This window comes from Barbus barbus, assembly GCF_936440315.1.
Source record: "Barbus barbus genome assembly, chromosome: 42".
NCBI classification, from domain to species: Eukaryota; Metazoa; Chordata; class Actinopteri; order Cypriniformes; family Cyprinidae; genus Barbus; species Barbus barbus.
In genome coordinates, this window is record NC_136720.1 from 14081332 (window position 1) to 14105211 (window position 23880).

General features: G+C 36.2%; 1 protein-coding gene across 3 annotated transcripts; it reads left to right on the top strand.

Annotated features, from left to right (window-relative positions):
- Positions 1–15699: 15699 nt before the first annotated feature.
- Positions 15700–23844, top strand: LOC306861711 (RAD50-interacting protein 1-like). 3 transcript variants are annotated; one of them, XM_079404129.1, is made up of 13 exons: positions 15700–15933; positions 16821–17062; positions 17170–17343; positions 17424–17695; positions 17931–18096; positions 18195–18305; positions 18634–18859; positions 18938–19075; positions 19159–19358; positions 22097–22314; positions 22586–22766; positions 23170–23288; positions 23358–23844. In XM_079404129.1, exons 5-13 carry the CDS (start codon positions 18025–18027, stop codon positions 23569–23571), a joined length of 1479 nt encoding a protein of 492 aa, XP_079260255.1. In that variant the 5' UTR covers positions 15700–15933; positions 16821–17062; positions 17170–17343; positions 17424–17695; positions 17931–18024; the 3' UTR covers positions 23572–23844. The 3 variants fall into 3 exon arrangements, with proteins under 3 accessions (XP_079260255.1, XP_079260253.1, XP_079260254.1); XM_079404127.1 differs by having other exon boundaries at positions 15701–15933; positions 17424–17564; positions 17940–18096; XM_079404128.1 differs by lacking the exons at positions 22097–22314; positions 22586–22766; positions 23170–23288; positions 23358–23844 and adding an exon at positions 21488–21927 and having other exon boundaries at positions 15701–15933; positions 17424–17564; positions 17940–18096.
- Positions 23845–23880: the final 36 nt, after the last annotated feature.

Sequence of the window (23880 nt, forward strand, 5' to 3'; positions counted from 1 at the left end):
TTCACTTGGGCATTTCATTGGCCCCTGAGCAGCAAACACAAACCAGACAGAGCTGAGTGAGGTGAAACAGGAACTTCAATTTGACCTATTTCACAGAGTTCATTTCCTGTTTTGCCCATTTGCGGAGAGACGCGTGAAACGAGACACCAAAACACTGTTAATGAATGTGGCCACAGAGAGCGGATTTCACAGTCCCTTATAATAAATGCCAATAATAAGACTTGGTCTGAAACAATAGACGCCTTAACGCAGCCAGGTTCAATGCACGTAAGTCCTGTGTTTTTCTTTGAAGATCAAAGTGGTGAAAATCGCAGACTCCTATATGTTCCTGTTTAAAGTTTAGCCAGTGTGCACACGCTAAATGAGCTAAGGTGCTCCCCTGGCAGAAAAAAAGCGTTATCTTAAATCTCATCACCCGTTACACCTATGATATCTGTCGCTGACCCACCTTCTGTGCTACATTAGTGGGGCGAAATGTTCTGTGCTACGTTAATATAAAATGAAAAGGAGGCTAAAAAATGTTGTTCCAGGACATTACTTTTCAGGAAGCAGTTTATTTAAAAATCCACTTAGACAGAAACAGATTCTGCTTATATTTTCAATGTATATATCGCATTCCTTGCATACCTTATTGCATAGTTATGTAATTACCGAGATGTGTACAAAAAACACCTCTTTTAAGTTAAGTGTGTAAAGTATGTAATCATCCTTAAAATCGGACTGTAAATATATTCAGAGGTAATTTTTATTCCGTGCCATTCTCAGTTTTAAAAAAAAATAATTTCATGCTTACTTTGGCAAATTTTCTTTCTTCCTTTTGCATTCAGCATACTGCAAGAGGCTTGGAGGAGGCATAATTCATAGCTTTATCTCTTCTCATTAGCGTAAATGTCATAACAGGGGTGGGATGTTTTAGGCAGCACTTTGAGAGCTCTCTGTCTGCACAGAACGGCTCAGTGAGTTGCAGGAATAATCAGAGGATAGGCCCTTTATGCTTCCTGCACCTCTTGCTCAAAGCCAATTCAGTCCAGTGTGGCCAATTCAACTGAAAACCCAGACAGAATCTGTTCCAAGCAGGCCAAGAGCCATTCTATGAGAAAACTGATTAGACCGATTAAAGAGCTCTGATTCTGCGCAGGCACTGTGGTGAGTTTCGTCTGGTGGGGGAGGGGTGTTTTTGAGTTAAGGGATTCCTTTAGTAACTATGACTAAGTCTGTCCCGCTTCACCAGCCAGTAAGAGCCCATTTTACATGCCCAGTCAAATGTGTTTAGTAGATAGCAGAGATTTAGATGTCAGAACAATTCAAATTAGAGTTCTGTCTTTTTTATTTATAGTGTGAAAAACAAGTGTGCGGAATAACTGCTGTGAAATACATGGTTTATCAATATTTTTGCTCATATTCTGCTCATGTGGCAAAACTCAGTGACCACACTAACTGCAGCTAGTGCTAAATAACTGTTCTCTATGCACATGAAGCACTACATTATAAAGTACTTTAAAGAAGTCAAAACTTAGGGCTTCTATATTTGCAACACATCACTAAAATTAAATGCTTTAGGTAATTTTACTATTGCACAGACACACGGACAAGTACAGTTTAATAGTTAAAAACTTTTTTCAGTTTTAAATGTCAGGATTTTTGCTCCCTTTTGTATATTTATGAAAAATGTTTGGTGAAGAAGTAAAATGAAAATACAAAAGGTTATACCTTTAAATTAAAATAGTGAAACAATTTGACCCCATTAACTTCTGTATTTCTCAGTTTGGATAAAATGGTTTGCTAAATGAATAAATTAATTTTCACTGCATGGACAAAAGAAATAAAGAAAACAAATTTTGAAAATAAAAATATTTGAATTTTAAAATATTAGAAAAACCAAAAACTGGTTTAAATGAAAAATAACTATGGCCTGAGATTTTATCTATTTTATTTATTTTTTACGAGATATGGGTTGTGTCTTCTGTAGGTGTGTTCTCCACAGCTGTGTATCTTAATGGTTGTCTACAGGTCAAAGGTCAGATATGGCAGGCCCACTAAAAGACAAGACAGTCCACTGCTCACAGATGTCCGAAAGTAACAAACACTCACACAGTTTCCCACAAGAGAAACATGCTACACCCCTTCACTCCAGATGGCACCACCCTTCCCAGAAGAGGTGAGGCACCAATCTCACCCAGTTTATGCTTGCGGCATATTAATATGCAAGTCAAACTGCAACCATTCCACACAGCACTTTTCATATAATATTTTCATATCTCACACACAGATACTATTAGTGCAAAAAAACTGCAAATATGATGGTGTATGCCAACTCTCCCTAACGCATCCCAACAACATTTACTGGTGTCATTTGAAAAATTAAGTTTTACTTGTCATTTGGGCCACATAAAAATACCTCAGGTTATTTAATAAACACGGTGTTTAAAGTGGATCAAACTATGCATGTGTTTAAGTGAATCATATCAGATGATTCTGTGTAGCATAAGCGCTCCCTTGTGGCAATCACAAAACTCACAAAAGTGACAAGCTTGGCCCAGTGCTTTTGCATTTCATCAAATCCGCACTTTTGGATTCACCCTCTCTTCGTTAAGAGCCAGACAGAATTTGTTTCGCTGATATTACACAGAAGCAGTTTCTGTGGAAAACAGCTTAGTTTAATTGGACGCCTGTCAGGCTGTGTGTGGTTCTGTGCTAATGCCATGAAGTTCGAGTCACGGTTTGGAGAGGGTACCTGTTAGTTGTAATTACCCTTAAAACGCACAGCTGGATTTAAATGGCAGTAAAACAGCAGCAACAGGTGTGAGGGCTGTTGAGGTCTGCTTCCAAGTCAGTCACACAAAACACACCTGGCCATAAAGTCACTACCTCACATCAAGGTGCAAACACACGGCCCTGAGATCGCAGCTTAGTTACAGCACAATCACGTTCCGAGCAGCTGGCAACAAAGTAGTTCCTTGACTAGACTAAACAAATAGACTACTAGACAAATACCAGTGTCAAAAGACGCTCTGGATGTGACTGGGCTTCTTCAGTGGAAACTGAACCCAGCGGGAAGGCCTGACAGAGCTGGAAACGAGCAAAGGAGATGGCGTGTTTGTACAAGTGTTTGAACCTGGCCAGCCGCCGGACATTTTTCTGAATGAAAGAGGCGACTTTTAAAAATCACACCTCCCTCCACGGGCCTCCGATGCGCAGCTTCCCGAAACCATGAAACGTTCCAATAGCCTGATGCTTCACCCTCTAGGAATCCCTCCAAAAAACACACTGCGCAGGTGCATCTGCTCTGAAGTTTGCAAATAAATGATTTTGCTCTCGATCGTTATGAAGTCTGAAGACTATTAGCATTCCAGAGTGGTGGAAATATTCATGAGTTTTCCGCATCTTCAGATGATAAATTCTCCAAGACAAGAACAATCTAGCGCAAGTGCATAAATCAGCCTAAATTATCACAACTACAAAAAGCGGTATCGGCGACTCGGACGTTGTCAGTCAGTGGTGCTAATGATATTTTGCTTTTTTAAAAGTATAGTTCACCCAACACACTTAAAGAAATAGAGTTTCCAAAAAGGGGTTTCATGGTGAAGCCATAGAAAAATAATTTTGGGTTCCCCAAAGAACCCCCCTCCCCTTTTTTTTTTAACCTTTATTTTTTAAGAGTAATTATAAAGAACTTTTTGTGCAATGGAAAGGTTCTGCACTCGGTAACACTCTACAATAAGGTGTGATTTGTTAACATTAGTTAATGTATTAACTGACATGAACAAACAATGAATAATACATTTATTACAGTATTTATTCATCTTTGTTAACGTTAGTTAATAAAAATACAATAATTCATTGTTAGTTCATGTTAGCTCACAGTGCATTAACTAATGTAAACAAACAACTTGTGATTTTAATAATGCATTAGTAAATGCTGAAATTAGCATTAACTAAGATTAATAAATGCTGTAGAAGTATTGTTCATTCTTAGTTCATGTTAACTAATGTTAACTAATGAACCTTATTGTAAAGTGTTACCCTGCACTCTTCAAAAAAAAAGTTCCATTATTATTATATTCAGAGTGATGCTTTTGAAGAATTGTTTGGGGTTCTGAGAAGAACCTTTCAGTGAACAGTTCTTAAAAGAAAGTTTGATGTTATTTATTTATTTATTGTGAAGAACGTTTTTGTACAATGTAAAAATGGCAATAAAAAAAAAAAACCTTTATTTTTGGGGGTGAAGTAAAAACAAAATACAAAGGGTTATACTTTGAAATTAAAAGATTGAAACATTCTGACCCCATTAACTTTTGTATTCCTCATCTGTAATTCAGTTTGGATAAAATGGTCCACTAAATGGTTTGCAAAAAAAAAAAACAGATACATTCCCACAAGTCGTGATCAGGTTTCAGAACAACATATTGTGTTTTAGGGTGAACAATTTTTTTTTTTTTTTTTTATCTGCCGTTACAAACAATAATTTCCTACATCTGTTTTCACAGCTACAGACAATTTTTCCCGAATGAGATTATGACTATATGTGTAAAACAAATGAGGTTGGATGCTTCTGAGCTATTCCACCATTTTTTTCAATGATATTTTAAAGAAATTAATGTAACCTGATAGTTCCCTGGTTCAAGTCACAAACACTCACCACCTGCTGAGGCTGGGGAGAGGGGCGGCTGGAAGCTCGGTGCAAATCAATCAGCAGGCTAGTTCAGACGAGGACACTGGCAAACGCTCCTCAGGAGCTTGCGTGTCGAGAGGCCTGGCGTGAACTGTGGAACCAAAGCACCCTGCCAGCCCTCTCCATAACTAAAGCTGATTTAGACTGAGGGCCTAGAACAGAATTAGGTTTCATCCTCTGTCATGTATTTAAATAGTGATGTTTTGAGTCCTGCGGCCCTCTTTGATATGGCCAAAAAAAGCCTGCATTTTTGTCTGAATCTATGTAACACAAGATGAAGAGCACAGCAGGATGAAATGCAGTCCTCTCCATTTCAGTCTTTCCCTCCAAACACTAAGAAAAACAAATCTAATGTTCACTAAACTGGCCTTGGTGTTATTTAGTACGGTAAATGTTCTTCTTCACTCTTTCCAATTTGTTATTCCTTAGCGAGCCACTCAAGATTATAAATGGACAGTCGAGAGAGACATGGAGATATATATATGCAATGAGGGAATACTTTTTTCTCTGTTACATCATGATTTACATACTGAATAAATAGTATCCTGCTTCCAAGTATGTGACTGCGTCCCAACGAGCCTTTCAAAGATTTTACGGTGAGTGCAAAATATTATGAAATGTGTTAAATAAAAGAAATGCAATAAAAGGGAAGGCTTTATATGCCCTACAGCCTAATAAACATATGATGCCAACATGCTTGCTCTGACAGAACAGGGAGTTTAAATACATTTCCCTAATGCGGTTTCATTTGAACGGGGAGCATTGATAATTGGGTCAATGACAAATAAGAGAGTCCAAGATAAACAAAGTAAATGTTTTAAAATTCTAGTTTAAAAAACATGACAAGCTTAAGCAATGTAATTTATGTTTATGTTGGTTCCATATGGTTAAGAATAGCTTGAAAACACAATTTTCATGACAGTTTGGAAGTCATTCAATTGTGAAAATTGTGTTTATTGTGTAACCATCAAGTAAAAAGTAATAACTTGTTTCATCTTAATTATTTTCCAGAAAGTTTTAAAATACATTTTGAAGGTAAAAATATTGAAATATTTTTATTTGATTGTACAAATTCACAAAGTTGTACCATATGACATTTTATATCCTGATCTAACATTTCAGGAAAAAGGCCAAAAAAAGGCCAAAGTGTTTATTTTAAGGGACTTATTGTGCATAACACATCGTTATTATGGGTCCTGTAAGGTGTCCTATGTAGGTGTCGATATGTTGTTTGTACCAAATGACATTGATTTGATATTTTTATTTAGGGATGGTAAGATTCACCGATTAATATTGGTGCATCGGCATAAAAGTTAACGATGCAATGTATCGATTTAAAAAAGTGTGCATCGCAAGTTGCCATTTGGATCACGATGCATCGTTTCTAACATATTTGCATTGGTAAAAAACTATTTATATATATAGAATTATAAGTAGATGTGCTATACTTTTATTATTTAGAAAGTGACCAATAATTTGTGACCAGTATTTTATATTTAGATTGATTTCTCAAGCACGTTCTCTCATCACCACAAATAACTATTTTAAGGTTGTACTTGACATTTTATGTCAATGACCCAAATATTAAATGATGTTATGCTCTTCAAATGTACATTAACTGCACCAGGGAGAAAATAAGAGTGGCAAAGTGTTTAACCAGCCAGGTTCAACAGGTAAACTAAGGCCTGCCCTCCACATGTAAAGGAATCTGAGAACACCAACAAATGACCATTATCTGAAATTTCATATGTTTGACTTTACAGTCAAAACGTCCTTCACAGTTCCACAAAAATGGCTTATCATAGTAAACCTGTCCACTATTACTCTCAGGAGCCAATCCACAGTAGAAGCAGAAAAATGGACCCATGCCAGAATCAGTCAATATGATTTTGTCTTCCTGACCTAGACTTTACTTGGCTTGGCCGATGAGCTGGATTTCCAAAACTGAAATTCTCATGGTAGGAATATGTGATTTTGATGGATGTGCATGGTCTGTTTCCCTTGAGGGAATGAAAAAGAAAGGATAATAATGCTCTGTTTTTGGACTGACTATAAGCAGTCAATTTGCAGTTCATCTTGGTGTAACATCACTTCCCATCTAACTAAAGCTCCTCACGGCCAACCCAGTTAGCAGACAACACCTGTGGTCTCCATTCAAAACATCAGCAAACCAGAGTGACAGTTTGCAAAATGTCTGTCGGATACATTTTTCTTTAATCATACAGGTCGGACAGTACAGTCAGCATCTGTTCCCAAAACAGATCCATAAAATCCAAGATGGTCCACGATTACAAATTTTTAAAAACTGACAAATACAGAAAAAACAAACAAACAGTTGCTTCCAAATGCCTGAGGCAACGGTGAGTGCAAAATATTATGAAATGTGTTAAATAAAAGAAATGCAATAAAAAGGAAGGCTTTACTCCCTACAGCCTAATAAACATCTGATGCCAACATGCTTTTCTGACAGAACAGGGAGCTTAAATACATTTCCCTAATGCCTGAGGCAATGTCTGGGACTCAAAATTGAATTTAAATCTGGAAATAAACAGAAGGTTTTTGCATTTTGAAAAATTCCAAAAAGAAATGTTATGACATGAAATAAAAACCATAATAACAGTGGTCAATTTGTACAGCTGGTCAAAGATCCTGCTCTCCCAGATCATCTCAAATCATACAGGAGCACAAACTCATCAGGATTTTTCAAGGGCCTTGAAAAAAGGGACAAACCAATACTAAGAAATTATAGAAATTATAGCCTGAGCACGACATCCAACTAAAGCATTTATCATCTTTAACCTTCAAAGTCTTTGTTCCAAAACCCAGTATTTGCTTGAATCAAATCAAAGTAAAGAGGTAGGCAGGGGTTAAATGAAAAAGCAGCTCTTGTTCAAGCTCCCCCATTATCAGCCTTTCGCCCGCCTCGGTTGAATTTGAATCTTTTTGCCACGCGCTCGCGGTTCTTCCCTGCCAACTTTTTTTAGTGTGTTCCTCCTCTCTTTCTCCTCACCTCAAACCTGTCAAATCCTATAAGCAAAAACACATTGAACGCACAGTATTTTCTTTCTTTCTTTTTTTTCCTGTTTTTCACAGGACTGATGGATTTTCAATCTACGAAACATTTGTCTGCATGACATCACCCATGGGTTTTAACTGCATTATTTCACCAGATACTATACTAAGGAGAGAAACACTTTCATTACCTTCATAATTCACTTTGGAAAATGTTCCTATGACGTCTCCTTTCTCTTTAGTTTAGCTAGTTATTACTACAGGAGTAAAAAACCCATCCTTGCTTGTCACAATGGCATGCATTTAATTAACTGTCTCATAACAGAGAGTGATTACAAAACACTGTGGTGGATGGGATTCCTAGATGCTGACCTTGATAAAATTGCTGTGCATGGTCAAATTCTACATGTGACATTTCCTTCTCAAGTGGTTACGCAGATCAAACTCTACTAACATGCATTAACTTTACACTTATTGAGCTTTTATTTGACCATTTGGAGTACCACTGCACATAGACTACATTACTGTTTAAATGTTTGGGGTCAATAAGAGTTTGTTTGTTTGAGTAAGAAGGCAATAAATTACTAAAATTGTACTCTTACACAAGATTTCTACTTCAAATAAATGCTGTTCTTTTGAATTTTCTATTCATGAGAGAATCTTAAAAAAGGGCTTCCACAAAATGTTTCCAAAACTGATAAGAAATGTTTCTTGAACACCAAATCAGCATATTAGAAAGATTTCTGAAGGATCATGTGACACTGAAGACTGGAGTAGCGGCTGCTGAAATTTCGGCTTTGCCATCACAGGAATAAATTACATTTTAAAACATAAAAATGTAAAAAATAATAATGATTTTTCACAATATTGCTGTTTTACTGTATTTTTGATCAAAGAAATGCAGCCTTGGTGAATATAAGAGATTTCTTTAAAAAAAAATTAAATATTTTATTATAAATATTTTTAAAAAGTAGTTAATTATTAAAATGTTACTGATATAAATAATATAGTAAAATATATTTTATTATATAATATGCTATATATTATAAAATATATTTTATTACCACTAAATTTGATCTCTTGATCTCTTAAATTTGAAATTAATCTCTTGATATTTGTTTTAAAACTATTTAAAACTTTACATTTTAATAGAATCGGATAACTAATTTATATAATCTATATGCTAAAATTGATATTATTTAATTTACATCAATATTCTTATATTGTGTCAGACATTAAAAGCAGCAGCCGTTGCACTGTGACTCACCAGCTGACAGCCTTATACCGAACCCAATGCAAATACTTACAAAGAGGTGCATCAAGGCAATGGCTATGCCTACCAGACTCTCTTCCAGCTTGCAAGTAAGTTTACTTTCTTTCATCAGCCCCAGAATTCACAGGTGACTGCGATAACAGATGTTGTTGTGGCTTCATTTGCAGCTCTGGAAACCAAGTGTAAGAGAAATGAGCTGTTATACCTTCAAACACCACAGAAATACATTTGGTACAAGCTAATTTTTCTCACAAAAAGGGATTTGTTTAACTTTAAAGGAAGCAAGTGGGAGATTTTAAGGCGCGTTACTGTGCCAAAGGTCCCTCGGCTACAGAAATCACTGTAAACAGTTCTGGTGAATAATTACTGTTTTATCATGGTTTGGAAAAACACATCTGATTGGCTCGTGGATGTGGGATGTCAGCAGACACAACACACAGCAGACTCAAGGTAAGCACATCTTACCTCGGCGTGTGTGGAGGGTTATTAAAAGGAAGACAAACAGCATGCTGAGAGACGTGACTGGTCTGAAAGACCCAGATAGAGCCAAGCGACGCCCGCTGATGACAGACAGACACACATTCTTTACAGTACCGTTGTCCCAGGACATCTTGAGCAACATGGGCAGATGAGGCCACTTGAAGAGACGTAAAGTGCAAACATAAACACAAAAGTTAATAAGCCTGGATAAGGGCTGCTAATCTTACATTTAAAAGGTAACGAGTGACTAATGGAGCTGATTAAGTGCTCCTTGAAATGAGATTTGGTCATAGTTACATTACGTTTGCCCTCTAGGCCAAAAAATACACCAGCCATAAAAGCCACAGCAATGACAAACAAAGCAATGCGTTAACAACAGTTAAGATCAACTTGCAATGGCTTATCAGGCATCACCAAGTGCCATGTAGTCTGGTGGTGTGTCACAAATATTTACAGCCTTCTCTGAGTCAGTCATTCGCCCTTTTGTTGAATTTTTATTGAAATAACTCCAAACTCGGGTGCCAGACATCACTGCAGTTAACCTGTCTGATGGTAAAAGCATTGCACTGTGGGTCAAAAACCATTTAGTTTATAACTGAGAAGAAGAGAGAAACATATGGGCATTATAAATGACTGCAATTGTCACTCACAGAGCTTTATAATGTTTCAGGCATTGTAAAGCAATCAGAGAGGCTGGGAGTGATTTCACAGGTCTGTCTTATTCACTTGACTATAAATAATCCTGGAAGACTCCCATGAAGCACAATGAATGAGTGTGTGATACAGATGGGCCTTAAGTTTTACAGCTATATATTAAAGTTACAGTGTGTAAACCATACAACAAAAACCATACAAAGTTTTTCAAAAAAAAAATCATATTGTTGTTTGGATAAACAGGAAATCCCACACTCCAAACTTACACCACTGGTTGAACTTTAAGTTAACATGACAAGGTGTGCATAGTATTTTACCGTTATTTAAAAGTTTACACAAAGAAATTAATGGTAATTAACAGAAATTAAAATTCTGGACAATGCAAAAAAGCTGATAATTATTTTAACATTTTGGATCATAACCAATAACTATAGACAGTATTAAGGGTTTATATAAATAATTATTTTTATTATTATTAACAACAACAATAACAACTTTGTCTTAATAAATCATAAAATAAAAAAAATGCAACAAAATATATATAAAAATGGGTGAATTTAGGCATCACAACATTATAATGCACAGTATAATAGATATTCAATGTGAGATTCTTTGAGGATTACACTGAAAAGTGTAACGTGTAAAGTGTAAACAGTAACTTAAGGTGTGTTAGATGACAGCAAATGTGATCTAAATGTTAAAAACAGTGGAAATGTGCTCAAATTAGCACAATTAAATATACAATATCCAGTGTTGTTAATGTTGTCTTTAACTAAAACAATAAAATGGCTTTTGTTAATGAAAATAGAGTTGAAATAAAATATTATACAAACAAAAATTTTAAAAACTTAAATGGAAATGTTACTGGCAACGAAAATTACTAAAACTAAATCGGAAATAAAAAAATATATTAACAATATATTTACATTAACAATAATAAAAACATATATACAAATTATTACATAAAATATAGTAAATATAAAAATTCCAATTATAAAAAATTAAATGAAAGCTAATTAAAAATAATAAAACATACTTTAATAATACATAACATAAATACATAAATAATATTGTCAATAAAGCCACATTTTTGTGTGACCAGCAGAAAAAAAAAAACTGAGTGCCCCATCATGTGTGTTTGTCTGTGCACACAAAACAGAGCATTGAAAATGCATGGTTAGTGTCACTCTCAATAGAGGTGGTGGATGCATCTAGTCTGACATCTTCAGACCACACCGACCTCATTTATGAGCGTGCTTTCAGCTACAGACCACACTTCAGAGGGACTTATTGGACCTCTTCACCTATACCCAGGTTGGCTGGGTAAGGACAGACATTTCATCACTTTAAAAGAGGAGAGGGGGGAAAATTTTATCAGCAGATCTGAGATCCAATGACAAGCAGTGAAGCGAGGCGACTTGGGCCCTGGCAAAGCACTCCACACAGGCCTGATTCTCCCTGGGGCTTCACTCTCCATGTGTGGTCCCTCTCTGTTTCTCTCAGGGCCTGTGTGCCTCCATGCACATGGACAATATGACAACACTGACGGCCCAAGATGAGCCAAGACAAGAAAAACAATCAAGCCAGGGCTGTGAACTCGACTGTGAGAGCTTGATTTTCACTGCCCTTCACTCCCTATCTGAAAGCAGCCCACAAACATGCATAAGCACACAGGATCTTCTCTTTTTTTCCACACTCGGCTTGCTAACGTATAATGGAGTGATGGTAAAGATCCAGATAAAACATGCACCCCCTTCTTTTACGTCCTCCATATGCTTTGATTTCACTGCTCTGAAAGGAGGGAAAATGATTCATGCTGTTGGCGTGCGCAGCGGAGCTGCAGCTGGACGCTGCACCTGCAACTCCCAAATCTGGGAAAACAAGCTCCCGGGAGCAGGAGGAGAGAAACGGGCCGGGCTTCACACACACACACATATACATGCAGAATACCTCGTCACCATCCAAGAGCTAACTGATTACTTTGTACTCAGAAGAGTAGCTTAAACTATTATAGAAATTCCATTGATACATTCATTAAAACAGCCACAAACAAAGGAGGCAACATCACCTTCGTGATTCAAGCCAATAAAAAGCAGCTTTTTTTCCAACAAAGTCATTTTCTCATGAGCACGTGTATGACAGTTAGCGGAAGCTAGGTTTATAAAGTTTTAAATATGGATATTTTTCTTAAACAAACGCATGATTAGCTTCAAAGGCCTTTATTAATATATATATTTATTATACATATATATATATATATATATATATATATATATATATGGTCATTTATAAATTATTGTATGTAACTTGTATATCTAATTACAACCCATATTTATTGACAATTAATTGCACTAAAATGACTTATTACACTTACTATTTAAATAATATTAATATTATTTCATTGCAAAGTGCACATAATGATAATTCTTTATATTACTTATTTAAATCTCCCCCCAACAATTAAAATAAAATAAATAAAAAACCTAACATGAATGAGAAACAATATTCCTATATTTAAGGACATTTCTCTTATCTCTATAATCTATTTCAGAGTGTGAGCTGCAGTTTTATGTAATTTTAACTCATATTTACTGAAAACTAATTGCACTAAATATGGTTATACAATTATTACAATTACTAATTAAATAATATTTAATAGTATTATTTAATTGCAAAGTGCACATATAATAATACTTATATTGTTATATAAATTATTATTATTGCAAAATCCCTCTCTCTCAAAAAAAGTTGTATAAATGAGACTTTTTTCTATATTGTTACTATAATGTATTTCAGAGTGTGAGCTATATTTAGTGAAAATAGGCATTATTTGATTGCATTGTGATGTTACAGTGTGTCTCTGAGGGTTAAAAACTGATTGAGATATTGCAGAACTTAAAATGTTCTTAAATCAGTGACATTTGCATGCCAAACTATGACCCACAAGGACATTCACACACACACACACACACACACACACACGCGCAAACTTGTGCAGCCCCTCTATTCACACGCAAACAGCTGGGTGAAGAATGTGGGAAAAACATGCTCCCAGTTCTGTTTTGAATAGCAGTAACTTCACTGGTCACCCACTGCCACTTTGAAGCATTCAGAAGGACTCTTGATCCTTCACAGACAGACTGTAATGTGGGATTATGGAGTGCTGCTGGATATTTGTAGTAATATGACCTTTGTCCTATAGTGAAAGAGATTACTGTACCTTATGATGGTGCATATGGATCCATATCATGCATACTGGACCTGTTTAAACAAAAACAGAATCATGAGATAAACATAATAATAAAAGACTGTTAGACCTTTATCTCACAGTGAGATCAATTATCTTGTTTCAGCAACAAAGATGGTGACAGACATAGTGATATAACACCCTCAGGTAACTCTGAATCTTGGCCACCCACATTTTTTACATCAGATAGCATCTGTCACAGTAACAACTTTAGTTTAGTTAGGCTTCACTCTCTGACTCAGCTCAAGGTTGTCACACTGCCGTTGTCACTGCTAAAATGCTCAGGGCCTGGAACCAAATTTTGATCGGTGGGCCGCCTCTCCCCTGGGGCTAAATGAGAAGGCTATACTCATCAACGGTCCCGGGACAAAGTTCTAAATCTCCCCTCCCCTGACAATGACACTGTCTGGTTGTGGTACACTTGGCTGACTCATTTTTCATTTTTTTCCGACAGCTTGAAAATGCAGATATGTTACAAATGCCTTTAGGGTGCTGGTGCTTCAACTGGTAGGTCATGAGCTAGTAAGAAAAAAAACAAGCTTTTTGTAGTATTCAGAGGCAATTATTATTATTAAATATTAAATAAATAATACATATATTTGTTTTTAATAAATATTTAAATATTTTAAATATTATATTTAAATACACACACATGTGAGTATATGCATATACAGTATATGCACATATAAACATTATTAATTATACATATTTTAAATAAAAATTAATATATATAATTATTTAAACATACACACACACAATAATAATATACATTTAAGTTATAAATGTATAGTTTATAATAATATTATTTTATTATTAATAATATCATTATAAATATAATGGCTAACATTTTAAAAAACACTTTTTATTGCAATAATTCATATTTTTTATATGTACAGTATTACTGACATTATTATTTGTAAAATTATATGCATGTTTCAATTTGTATAATTGTACTTATATTAATTACTATAATATTATTTGTGTGTATAATGTGTTTGTGTGTGTACTTTTTTTTAATAAAGCCCAAAACACACATAAGACTCACCAGTATTCATCTGGGTACTGTTACAAGAAGGGGTCCAGTTTTCAGGGTGCTAGATGTAAACTTGAAGGTACTGTGTGATGCTGACTGCCATGCTAAACTGGACTGGTGTGACATGCCAAGTTTAAGAAACTTCATACAGCTGCTGCTCAGGCCAGAATTGACTTTGGCAAACACTCTCAAACCTCAAGATCCTTAACAACTTATGTCCTTTCTGCCATCCAAGGCAAGCAGAGCCCTGTCAGGAAACCTCAAACCAGAGGAGTGCATCACACAGAGGCCTGCAGGCACTTATGCCAGCGCCTCCTGCAACTAAATGAGCCAAGAAATAACATTTTTGGCCGATTTATGTCTTTTGCACGACCACAATACTAGGAAATGACATGAAATACTGTATAACTGCTTTTACAGCACTAATCGTGGTGACAGTAGTGTTGGTGGCACGCAAGCCGAAAATAATGCTATCAATGCAGGAACGCACAAACAAAGCATACGTTTAGCAAATATTTGGATACTTTTCGAATAAAATGTAAATATAGATGCACCTATGTCGCGATATTTATATTTTATGATTGGTTACTAAAAACGGACGTATCAACTGATCTTTTTCAATTGTTTACGTCTGTTTGATTAACTTACTTACATTTTTGTTGTAACTATATAGTGATACGTTAGCATAAACTTGTTTCTAAACACATACATGTCGTTTTGTTATTAAATTAATGTATGTATTTGATTTATCCATGCCTGCCAGGAAGAAAAACTAGAAACCCTACAAACAACCTCTTCGAAGATTGAGCTCATGAATATTAATTAGATTACGGTTTTGATTACGTGCCTGCAGTGTTGGATTACGTAATCACGTATATTAATATTCATGAGTCAAAACGTTTTGCTACGGTTTAAATCTTTGCATAAAACATTTTAAAACTTGTCAAAATTATTTAAAGTAAATTACATTACATTTTAATAATTTAATAAATAAAATATTATATATTATGTTAAATATAGGCGTATATGTCAAGGTCTACTTCTGTTGAATGCAGAGTAAGAACAGCTTTGCTGCTTTTTTCTCTAAAAAGTGTACAGCGTCTTAAATTCACCATGATTCGTTATTTTATCCTGATTATTATCATAATAATAATAATAATAATGTGATTAATGCTTATTGGTAGCCATAGTTTCTGTCAATGAAAAGTGTGAAAAAGCGTTTTTGAATTAAAACAATAATTGAAAAATTAAATAAAATAAAGTTATGGAACAAAACACACTTTGGAGTACTTTCTGTCACTAGAGGGAGCACCGGACAAAAATGCTCTGATGACGTGTCGAGCAACATGGCAGCGCACATGATGGAGCACAACAAGCACAGCAGCGATGAGCTTTCTCATCTAGAACGAACAGACTCTGAATCTCCTTCAGAGGATGGACACTTTACAGATGGTGTAGTTGCACTTGTTCAGAAAGAGATAGGTGGCGATCTTAAGTCGCTTAAGAAGGTGTCAGGGCTTTTGGAGAAACTGACATTAGAGAACAAGCAGCTGGAGGAGCAGGTAAATAAAGCCACACAGACTCCGTTAGAGCTCCTGTTGTAGCCATTTTATTACATGTGAATTTTATTTATTTATGTATTACGATTGGCTTAAAATGTGAGACAAACTACACTTGCTTGACTATTTATTTAGTTAGTATTTCTGTTATTTGTGACTGCATGAAATTAATTCTACAAGTGATTTTGCATACACTGAAAGCATATTAAATGCAAGTGAATTGTTTTCTCAAATGATTTAAATAACTTTTGTGAAAATAAAATGTCAGTATATTGGTGAAATTATGTTCCGTCATCATTCAGCGTGACAGATATATAAATATATGTATATAAAACATACTTATTCTGACCTGTACTTAAATAAAATATATAAAATAAAAAAGTTTTCATACTGCATTTTATAAAATTTTAATTGATTTAAAAATTCTAGCAGTTTGAAGGATAGTGGTAAAGACCACTATTTTGGGGGCTGCACTGTAATCCTTAAATACAGTCATTCAATATCTTTTGTTCATAAATATGACTGACAAGATTTTTTGGTGAATAAACAGTTGTTACAGTGAATGCAATTTTAGTGTGTGTCTTCTGTAAATCATGGTAAAAAGTGTCATTTTTTATGCTAAAAAAATAAACAAAATAATATTATGTACAGAAAAATTGAAAGCTGCTTTGATGCCTGAAAACCCCTTTTACTCTTTGACCCTTATATGTATAATTTATGTTCTATTTTTCTGTATTATTTAGTATTTTTGTTTTATAGATTTATAGTTCTGTTCTTAATTATTATTTTAGTATTTTGGAGTTATTTATAAAATTATAATTTTGTGTGTATTTACTTATTTTAGAAATACTTTGATTTATTTGTAAACCAGCATTTGTGTGTGCATGCAGGTGCTGACTGTGTCCTCTTCTGTGCCGTTGCGTGTGTCGGCTGCCCTGTCCGTGGCAGAGGAGTCTCGAGTGAAGCTGGAGTCTTTACTGGAGAAGGAGAGACTTTTGTCCAACACTTTGCAGCAGCATCTGCAGGGCGCACAGGTCTGGGCCGACAGCATCGGGCAGGTCTTGGGTCAGCTAGACACATTAGAGAGGCATATGAAGTACCTTCAATGTCTGGCTCGTATTGAGGAGCTCAGGTAAGGGTTAAACTCTAAATTGTGTGTTCAGATATTTTGGAGGGCACTGAAGGTTTTACACTGGTATCTAACACAGGTTCCACTTCACTTCTTTTGTGTTGCATTAGTGACAGCATCCAGCAGCATCTGATGACCAATAGCGTGTGGGATGCGGTCGGTGCAATAGACAAGATGGCCGCTCTGGATATGGGTTTGAGGAAGTCAGGCTGTAGCCACCTGCAGGCTTTCCTCAGAGAAACACTTCGCTTTTGGCACAAGATCATTAAAGACAAACTGGCCAGGTATTAGACTTCTTAAGAATTGTATGTTTAAATGAATAAATATTTAAAAGTTTTTAGCTAAATGTTTGGTTCTGTTTCAGTGATTTTGAGGAAGTCCTGATGCAGTTTCACTGGCCGTTCATCTCACCCCCAACACAGACCCTCTCTCCCCCGGCCAACGCACAGGAGCTCAACAGCCAGCTAGAGCTACTGGTCTCCCAACTTCTCTCTCTCCAGACCTCGTATCCTTAATCTTCTGGAATTATATCCATTTTAATATAGATTCATTTTCTCAATACACTCTACTGGATTGATTCGGTGTCCATAACCAGAGGAGTTTGATTGATTTGGGGTCACAACAATATCCTTAAAGGTATAGTTCACCCAAAATGAAAAATTCTGTCATTAATTACTCACCCTCATGTCGTTCCAAAACCCGCAAGACCACCGTTCATCTACACAAGATACTGTTCAGACCAACTACTTTATTTTGCTTAGAGTTTTTGTTTTTGCTTTTTTTTAAATGTATTTTTACATTAATTTAGGTTATTATTTTATTTGTTTATTTAATTTTTTTCATGTGCAAAGCTGGTAATTTTCTTTAACAGGTGTTGAAGCGATGATCTTATATCAGAGAAGAAAGAAACACCGTCTGGTCCAGGGCAGTCCCAGACTCCTCCACTCTCATTGCCCATTCAGATCATGCTGCTTCCCCTCAGTAAGAGGTTCAGGTATCACTTCACTGGAAACCGCCAGACCAACAACTTAAGCAAGGTTAGCGATTACACATTTGTGTGAGTAGGCAAACTATTGATAAATTATCATATGTACATCAATTATACAATATTAACTTAAATCTTTCACCTTTACAGCCAGAGTGGTTTTTGACCCAAGTCCTCATTTGGATGGGAAACAGCTTCAACTTTATGGATGAGAAGATTCAGCCTATATTGGATCGTGCTGGAGCCAAAGTTAATGCAAGAGTATGTTCATCATTGCATCAATTTTTCTACATGCATATTATTGTTTTTTTTCACCTTGTACTTTTTTACTCAATTTCATAACTCAGTCTTCCAGTAAAGCAACCGTTTCTCTTTGGTGACGTAGGGCAGATCCCTTTCTGACAATTGACTGCAAGCTTGCATTCAGATCAGCCTCCATCCAATCAACAACCTATTGATAGAAACATTTTTTTCTATACTACATTTCACTTAAATGTACATCACAAAACGAATGAGATCTGTAGCTAATTCCGTTTTAGTGCATCAAAGCCATCTGTAGGCCTTAAAGTCTTATCAATCTGTCCTCCAGGTGGAGCTGTGCAGAGGACTCTTGACACTGGCACAGGAGAAGCTCGCCCACGATGCTCCTCGATTGCTCTACGACGATGCTCTCTTCTGCCACCTAGTGGACGAGGTGCTCCAGTTCGAAAAAGAGCTCCGCAGCACCCACAGTTACCCGCGAGCCTACCCCGGTGTCCTGCACATACTACTGGAGGAGACTGTGCTCCAGAAATGGCTCAGTGTGGAGAGAAAGAGTGAGTGTAAATGCTACGAATTTGAATGTAAAATTTTCAGTTTCTATGATAAATTAAATTTAGTTTGTTGCTCTCTAGTGGCTGTGGAAAAAGTGGACGCAATGCTGTCTGCAGAGGGAGCCTGGAGCTCTCAGTACAAAGACATCACTGATATGGATGAACTTAAAGCACCAGATTGTGCTGAGACCTTCATGACCCTTCTGCTGGTCATCACAGGTATCGATAAAAAAAAATCATCCTCAGATTTGATTCTTAAGGTTAAAACTTGTTTCTAAATCTCTCCGCCATCCGTCTCTTAGAACGATACCGCTCTCTGCCGTGTCCGCGGGCTCAGCTCAGTTTCCTGGCTTTGCAGAAGGAGCTGGTGGATGATTTCCGTATCCGCCTCACGCAGGTGATGAAAGAGGAGTCCCGACAGCCGCTGAGCCCTCGCTACTGCGCCATCCTCAATGCTGCCAACTATATCTCCACTGTTCTCGGTGACTGGGGGGACAATGTTGTAAGTGTTTTTGAGGCTAACAGGAATTTGTATGAGGGCAAGTGTGTCCAAACCTGTTCCTGGAGGGTCACTGTCCTGTAGAGTTTAGCTCCAACGCTAATTAACCCTTGTGCGACCTTATGGACATTTTTGTCCATTTTAGTTTTGTTCTTTTTGATAATTTTGCCTGTGTTAATGCTAAATGCATAAATTTTGTCTCAGGTGTGTATTTTTATTGGAATTTTAATATTTCACCCTCATTTCCTTTAATAAATCTATTTTACACTAGGTACACAAAATTGTTACACTCAGGACCTTTTGGACAAAAATGTCCCCATTGAAACCCATTAAAACTGCTATTTTTCATCGCAGTGCCGTTTAACTGTAAAATGATGCAATTTTTGTTAATAGGCTTTCATTCTGTTAGCAAGGCTTCAAAATTAAATTTTTTTACAATTTTTTACCAGATGGTGCCATTTTTTCAGGTTTGGTCTATAAAGGGTCTATAAAGCAAATACTCACTTTATTCCTGTTTTCTGCTTCTGCGTATTATAGAGCCAATTGGATAAATAATGCAGCTATAATTGTGTGGGTGTGTTGGTATGGATGTCAGAGTGTGGTTTGTATGTTTGTCATAAAAAAAATTTAGTAATATTTGAGAAAGAAAAACTCTACTGTAAATCACAAATCCAAGCACTGTGTGCACCAGCAGAGTTTTGCTGGCATCTAATGGGGAAAATTTGGTACTGCGTCCAAACAAAATCTTACGGAGAGCTCATTTTTTGAGATATCAACCTCAAATTTGGAACACAGCTTGTTTAGATTTATGGCTTTGATTTTCTAGCAGGTTTAGAGTTCAACATGTAACATAAAATATATATTTTATATAAAATATTGTTCATAAAGCATTTTCATAAACTTAAACTTCTATAACTTTTTATTGGTTTCATTTTTTAAACTTTTAAACTGGTTTGTATGTGTGTCATAAAAAAAAAAATTGTGTGTGTATGTGTGTGTTCTTGTAAAAATAGAGAGAGAGAAACTACTGCAAATCACAAATCCAAGCAGAGTTTTGCTGGCATCTAATGGGGAAAATTTGGTATTGCGTCCAAACAAAATTTTACGGAGAGCTAATTTTTTGAGATATCAACCTCAAATTTGGAACACAACTTGTTTAGATTTATGGCTTTGATTTTCTAGCAGGTTTAGAGTTCAAAATGCTTCGTATATAAAATATTCATAAAATAACAAAATATTGTTCATAAATCATTTTCATAAACTTAAACCTGTATAACATTTTTTTTGGTTTCACTTTTTAACCTTTTTTACTTCAACAATAATCTGCCATGGGTCTTCTTTAAAATGAGACCACACTTAAGTCTCTGCTTAATTTTTATGACCGTTTTTTTGACATGGACATTTTTGTCCACTATGGACCCAAGTGTAACTTTTTTTTATTGATGCACAAGGGTTAAACACACCTGAACCAAAGTAATCAAGGTCTTAAGATTCACTAGAAACTTCCAGGCAAGTGTTTTGGAACTGGTTTGAGCTAAAAACTGCAGGATACTGGCCTTCCAGGAACAGGATTGGACACCCCTTATGAGGGACATGTTGCTTATTTTTGTAGTAGCAGTAATTTAGCTTTTTTATGATAATTTCCTAGAAAAAAAATTACAAAACTGCTTATTAATATTTGAAGAAGTGTTGTCCACCAAATTTCCCAAGTCATGTGGTTTAATTTCCTTTTATGACAGGAAAGTTTAGTTCAGATTGTACAATGTCAGGTGGTGCGACTACTTAAAAATGTAATATTTATTAATTAATAATTCATGATATTAAATATAAAAGTGTGTGTGTGTGTGTGTGTATATATATATATATATATATATATATATTTTTTTTTTTTTACATTTGTTTTGAAAGATATATTTTAAAAAATTAGTGTGTACTTTACGTTCACATGTATTCAAGTGTGAGCTAAATGTTGCTTGAAGTCCAGTGTGAAGTTTCCACAGTCAGTGATGATTTGGGCTGCCATGTCATCTGCTGGTGTTGGTCCACTGTGTTTTCTGAAGTCCACAGTCAACGCAGCCATCTACCAGGAAATTTTAGACAAGCTTTATGGAGATGCTGATTTCATTTTCCAGCAGGACTTGGCACCTGCCCACACTGCCAAAGGTATCAAAAGCTGGTTCAATGACCATGGTGTTACTGTGCTTGATTGGCCAGCAAACTCGCCTGACCTGAACCCCATAGAGAATCTACGGGGTATTGTCAAGAGGAAGATGAGAGACACCAAACCCAACAATGTAGATGACCTGAAGGCCGCTATCAAAGCAACCTGGGCTTCCATACCACCTGAGCAGTGCCACAAACTGATCACCTCCATGCCACGCCGAATTGAGGCAGTAATTAAAGCAAAAGGAGCCCCTACCAAGTATTGTGTACAAATACAGTAAATGAACATACTTTCCAGAAGGCCAACAATTCACTAAAAATGTTTTTTTTATTGATCTTATGAAGTATTCTAATTTGTTGTGAATTGGTGGGTTTTTGTTAAATGTGAGCCTAAATCATCACAATTAAAAGAACCAAAGACTTAAACTACTTCAGTCTGTGTGCATTGAATTTATTTAATACACGAGTTTCACAATTTGAGTTGAATTACTGAAATAAATGAACTTTTCCACAACATTCTAATTTATTGAGATGCACCTATACATGCACAAAATCACTTTCCTTTTCTTTTCTCTCAGTTCTTCTTACAGTTGCAGCAGGCTGCAGTGTCAGTTGGCGAGGAGATCCTAGGTCCTCTTGGGGCCACAGAGACAGGGCGTCTGGCCTCTCTGGAAGAATCTTTGTTTGAGGCCCTGTTGGCCCTCCTGGAAAGGCTACGAGGAGACATGCTGGGACGATTACTGGATGCAGTCATGAGAGACGTCAAAGAGAAGGCACAGCTATACTGCAAGGACAGGTATGGATGGGAATAACTTAAAAACAGTTGTGTTAACAGTAAATTTAATAGATGCCTTATGAGGATGTGCGTTTTGTCCAAGTTTAGTTTTAGGCCTCAAGAGCTGCTAAATGGCTCTTTAGTTAACCGAAATTAGGAAACTAGAAAATTAGTTAGGATGGTTTCAATCTGAGCAATGATCTCTGGATAGCTGGGGGCATAGTGGAATTCTTTCAGGGCTTTTTTCTGTACCAGAAAAAAGATTGTCTGAAGTGAATCTGGTCTATTTCAGGTGGATCTCCTTGCCATCACAGAGCGACCAAGCCACTATGTCATTATCCAGCTCTGCATGTCCCATGATGCTTTGCCTACGGGATCACCTGCTCCAGCTGCAGCAGATGTTGTGTCTTCCTCTGTTTCAGATATTCTGGCAGGGCCTTGCTGAGAGGCTCGACAGCTTCATTTACGAAGATGTCAGTTTCTTGCTTCAACTTTTTCACTGTTAAACCTTAATTTACCATAAACTAATGTGGATTAGCTAATACTGGTTCGGTACGATTTTTAAAATGTTTTTGAAAGTAGTCTCCTGTACTCAACAAGGCTGCTTTTATATGATCAAAAGTGTCCTTTTTGAATAAAAGTATTAATTTATTTTTAAAAAATCTTACAGACCTCAAACTTTTTAACAGTAGTGTATCTCAAAAAGCTTCAAAATCAAACTTAAAATTGTAGAATGGTTAAAGAAAGAGACATATTTAAAAAAAGAAAAATCTTTCATCATATTTTAGTCAGGATTTGCTGTATTTGAAGTCTGCATGTAGTAGTTTGTTGGGGAGTGTGTTGTTTATCTGTCTTTTTTTTGGCTCTCACTCTTAGCTGATCCTGTATAACCATTTCAATGAAGGCGGGGTGGCACAGCTTCAATACGATATGACCAGAAACCTCTTCCCTCTGTTTGGACACTACTGCAAGAGACCTGAAAACTTCTTCAAACAGTAAGTGTATATAATCAAAGCTAATATTTAGAAAAACCTGATTCAAATTTCTCTGTTTCCTCGTCTCAGTGTGAAGGAGGCCTGCATCATCCTGACTCTTAAGGTTGGGTCGGCGCTGCTGTTGTGTGATGTGTTGAAGCAGTCAGAGGAAGATGATGGTCTTCTGAACCATCAGCAGCCCAGTCCAGAGTCAGCGCTCAATGAGCTGGGAGTCTATAAGCTGGCCCCCAGTGACGTGCAGATCCTTCTCAACCTCCGTTCAGCCTGGCTCAACCAATCATAAATCACCCAAAGCAGCACTAACAAAGCATTACCAAGCACTAAAACACCTGTTACATTTCAGATATGACTGAATGAAATATCCTACATCAGCTGAGCTACAGTATTTAAAGTGAACTGAAGGGAATAATGAAGAGCATGTTGATGTAAAAATGAAAAAAAAAAAAAAGCTTTTGCTGACATTTTCAGCAGAAACAAATAAATTAATTAATCCATGTTTAAGTGCTGTCCTCTTTATTTGGTGTTAAATAAAACATTAAAGTTTTTATAACACATTAAATGTGAAGTTGGGTTATTTTGTTTTATATCATCA

Excerpts from the sequence above, each read along its gene's own strand:
- LOC306861711 (XM_079404127.1), top strand. The coding sequence starts at position 15,718 with ATGGCAGCGCACATGATGGAGCACAACAAGCACAGCAGCGATGAGCTT. Across the intron at positions 17,565-17,939 it reads CTTCTCTCTCTCCAGACCTC|CGATGATCTTATATCAGAGA; the intron begins GTATCCTTAATC and ends CAGGTGTTGAAG. Across the intron at positions 18,860-18,937 it reads GCTCAGTGTGGAGAGAAAGA|TGGCTGTGGAAAAAGTGGAC; the intron begins GTGAGTGTAAAT and ends GTTGCTCTCTAG.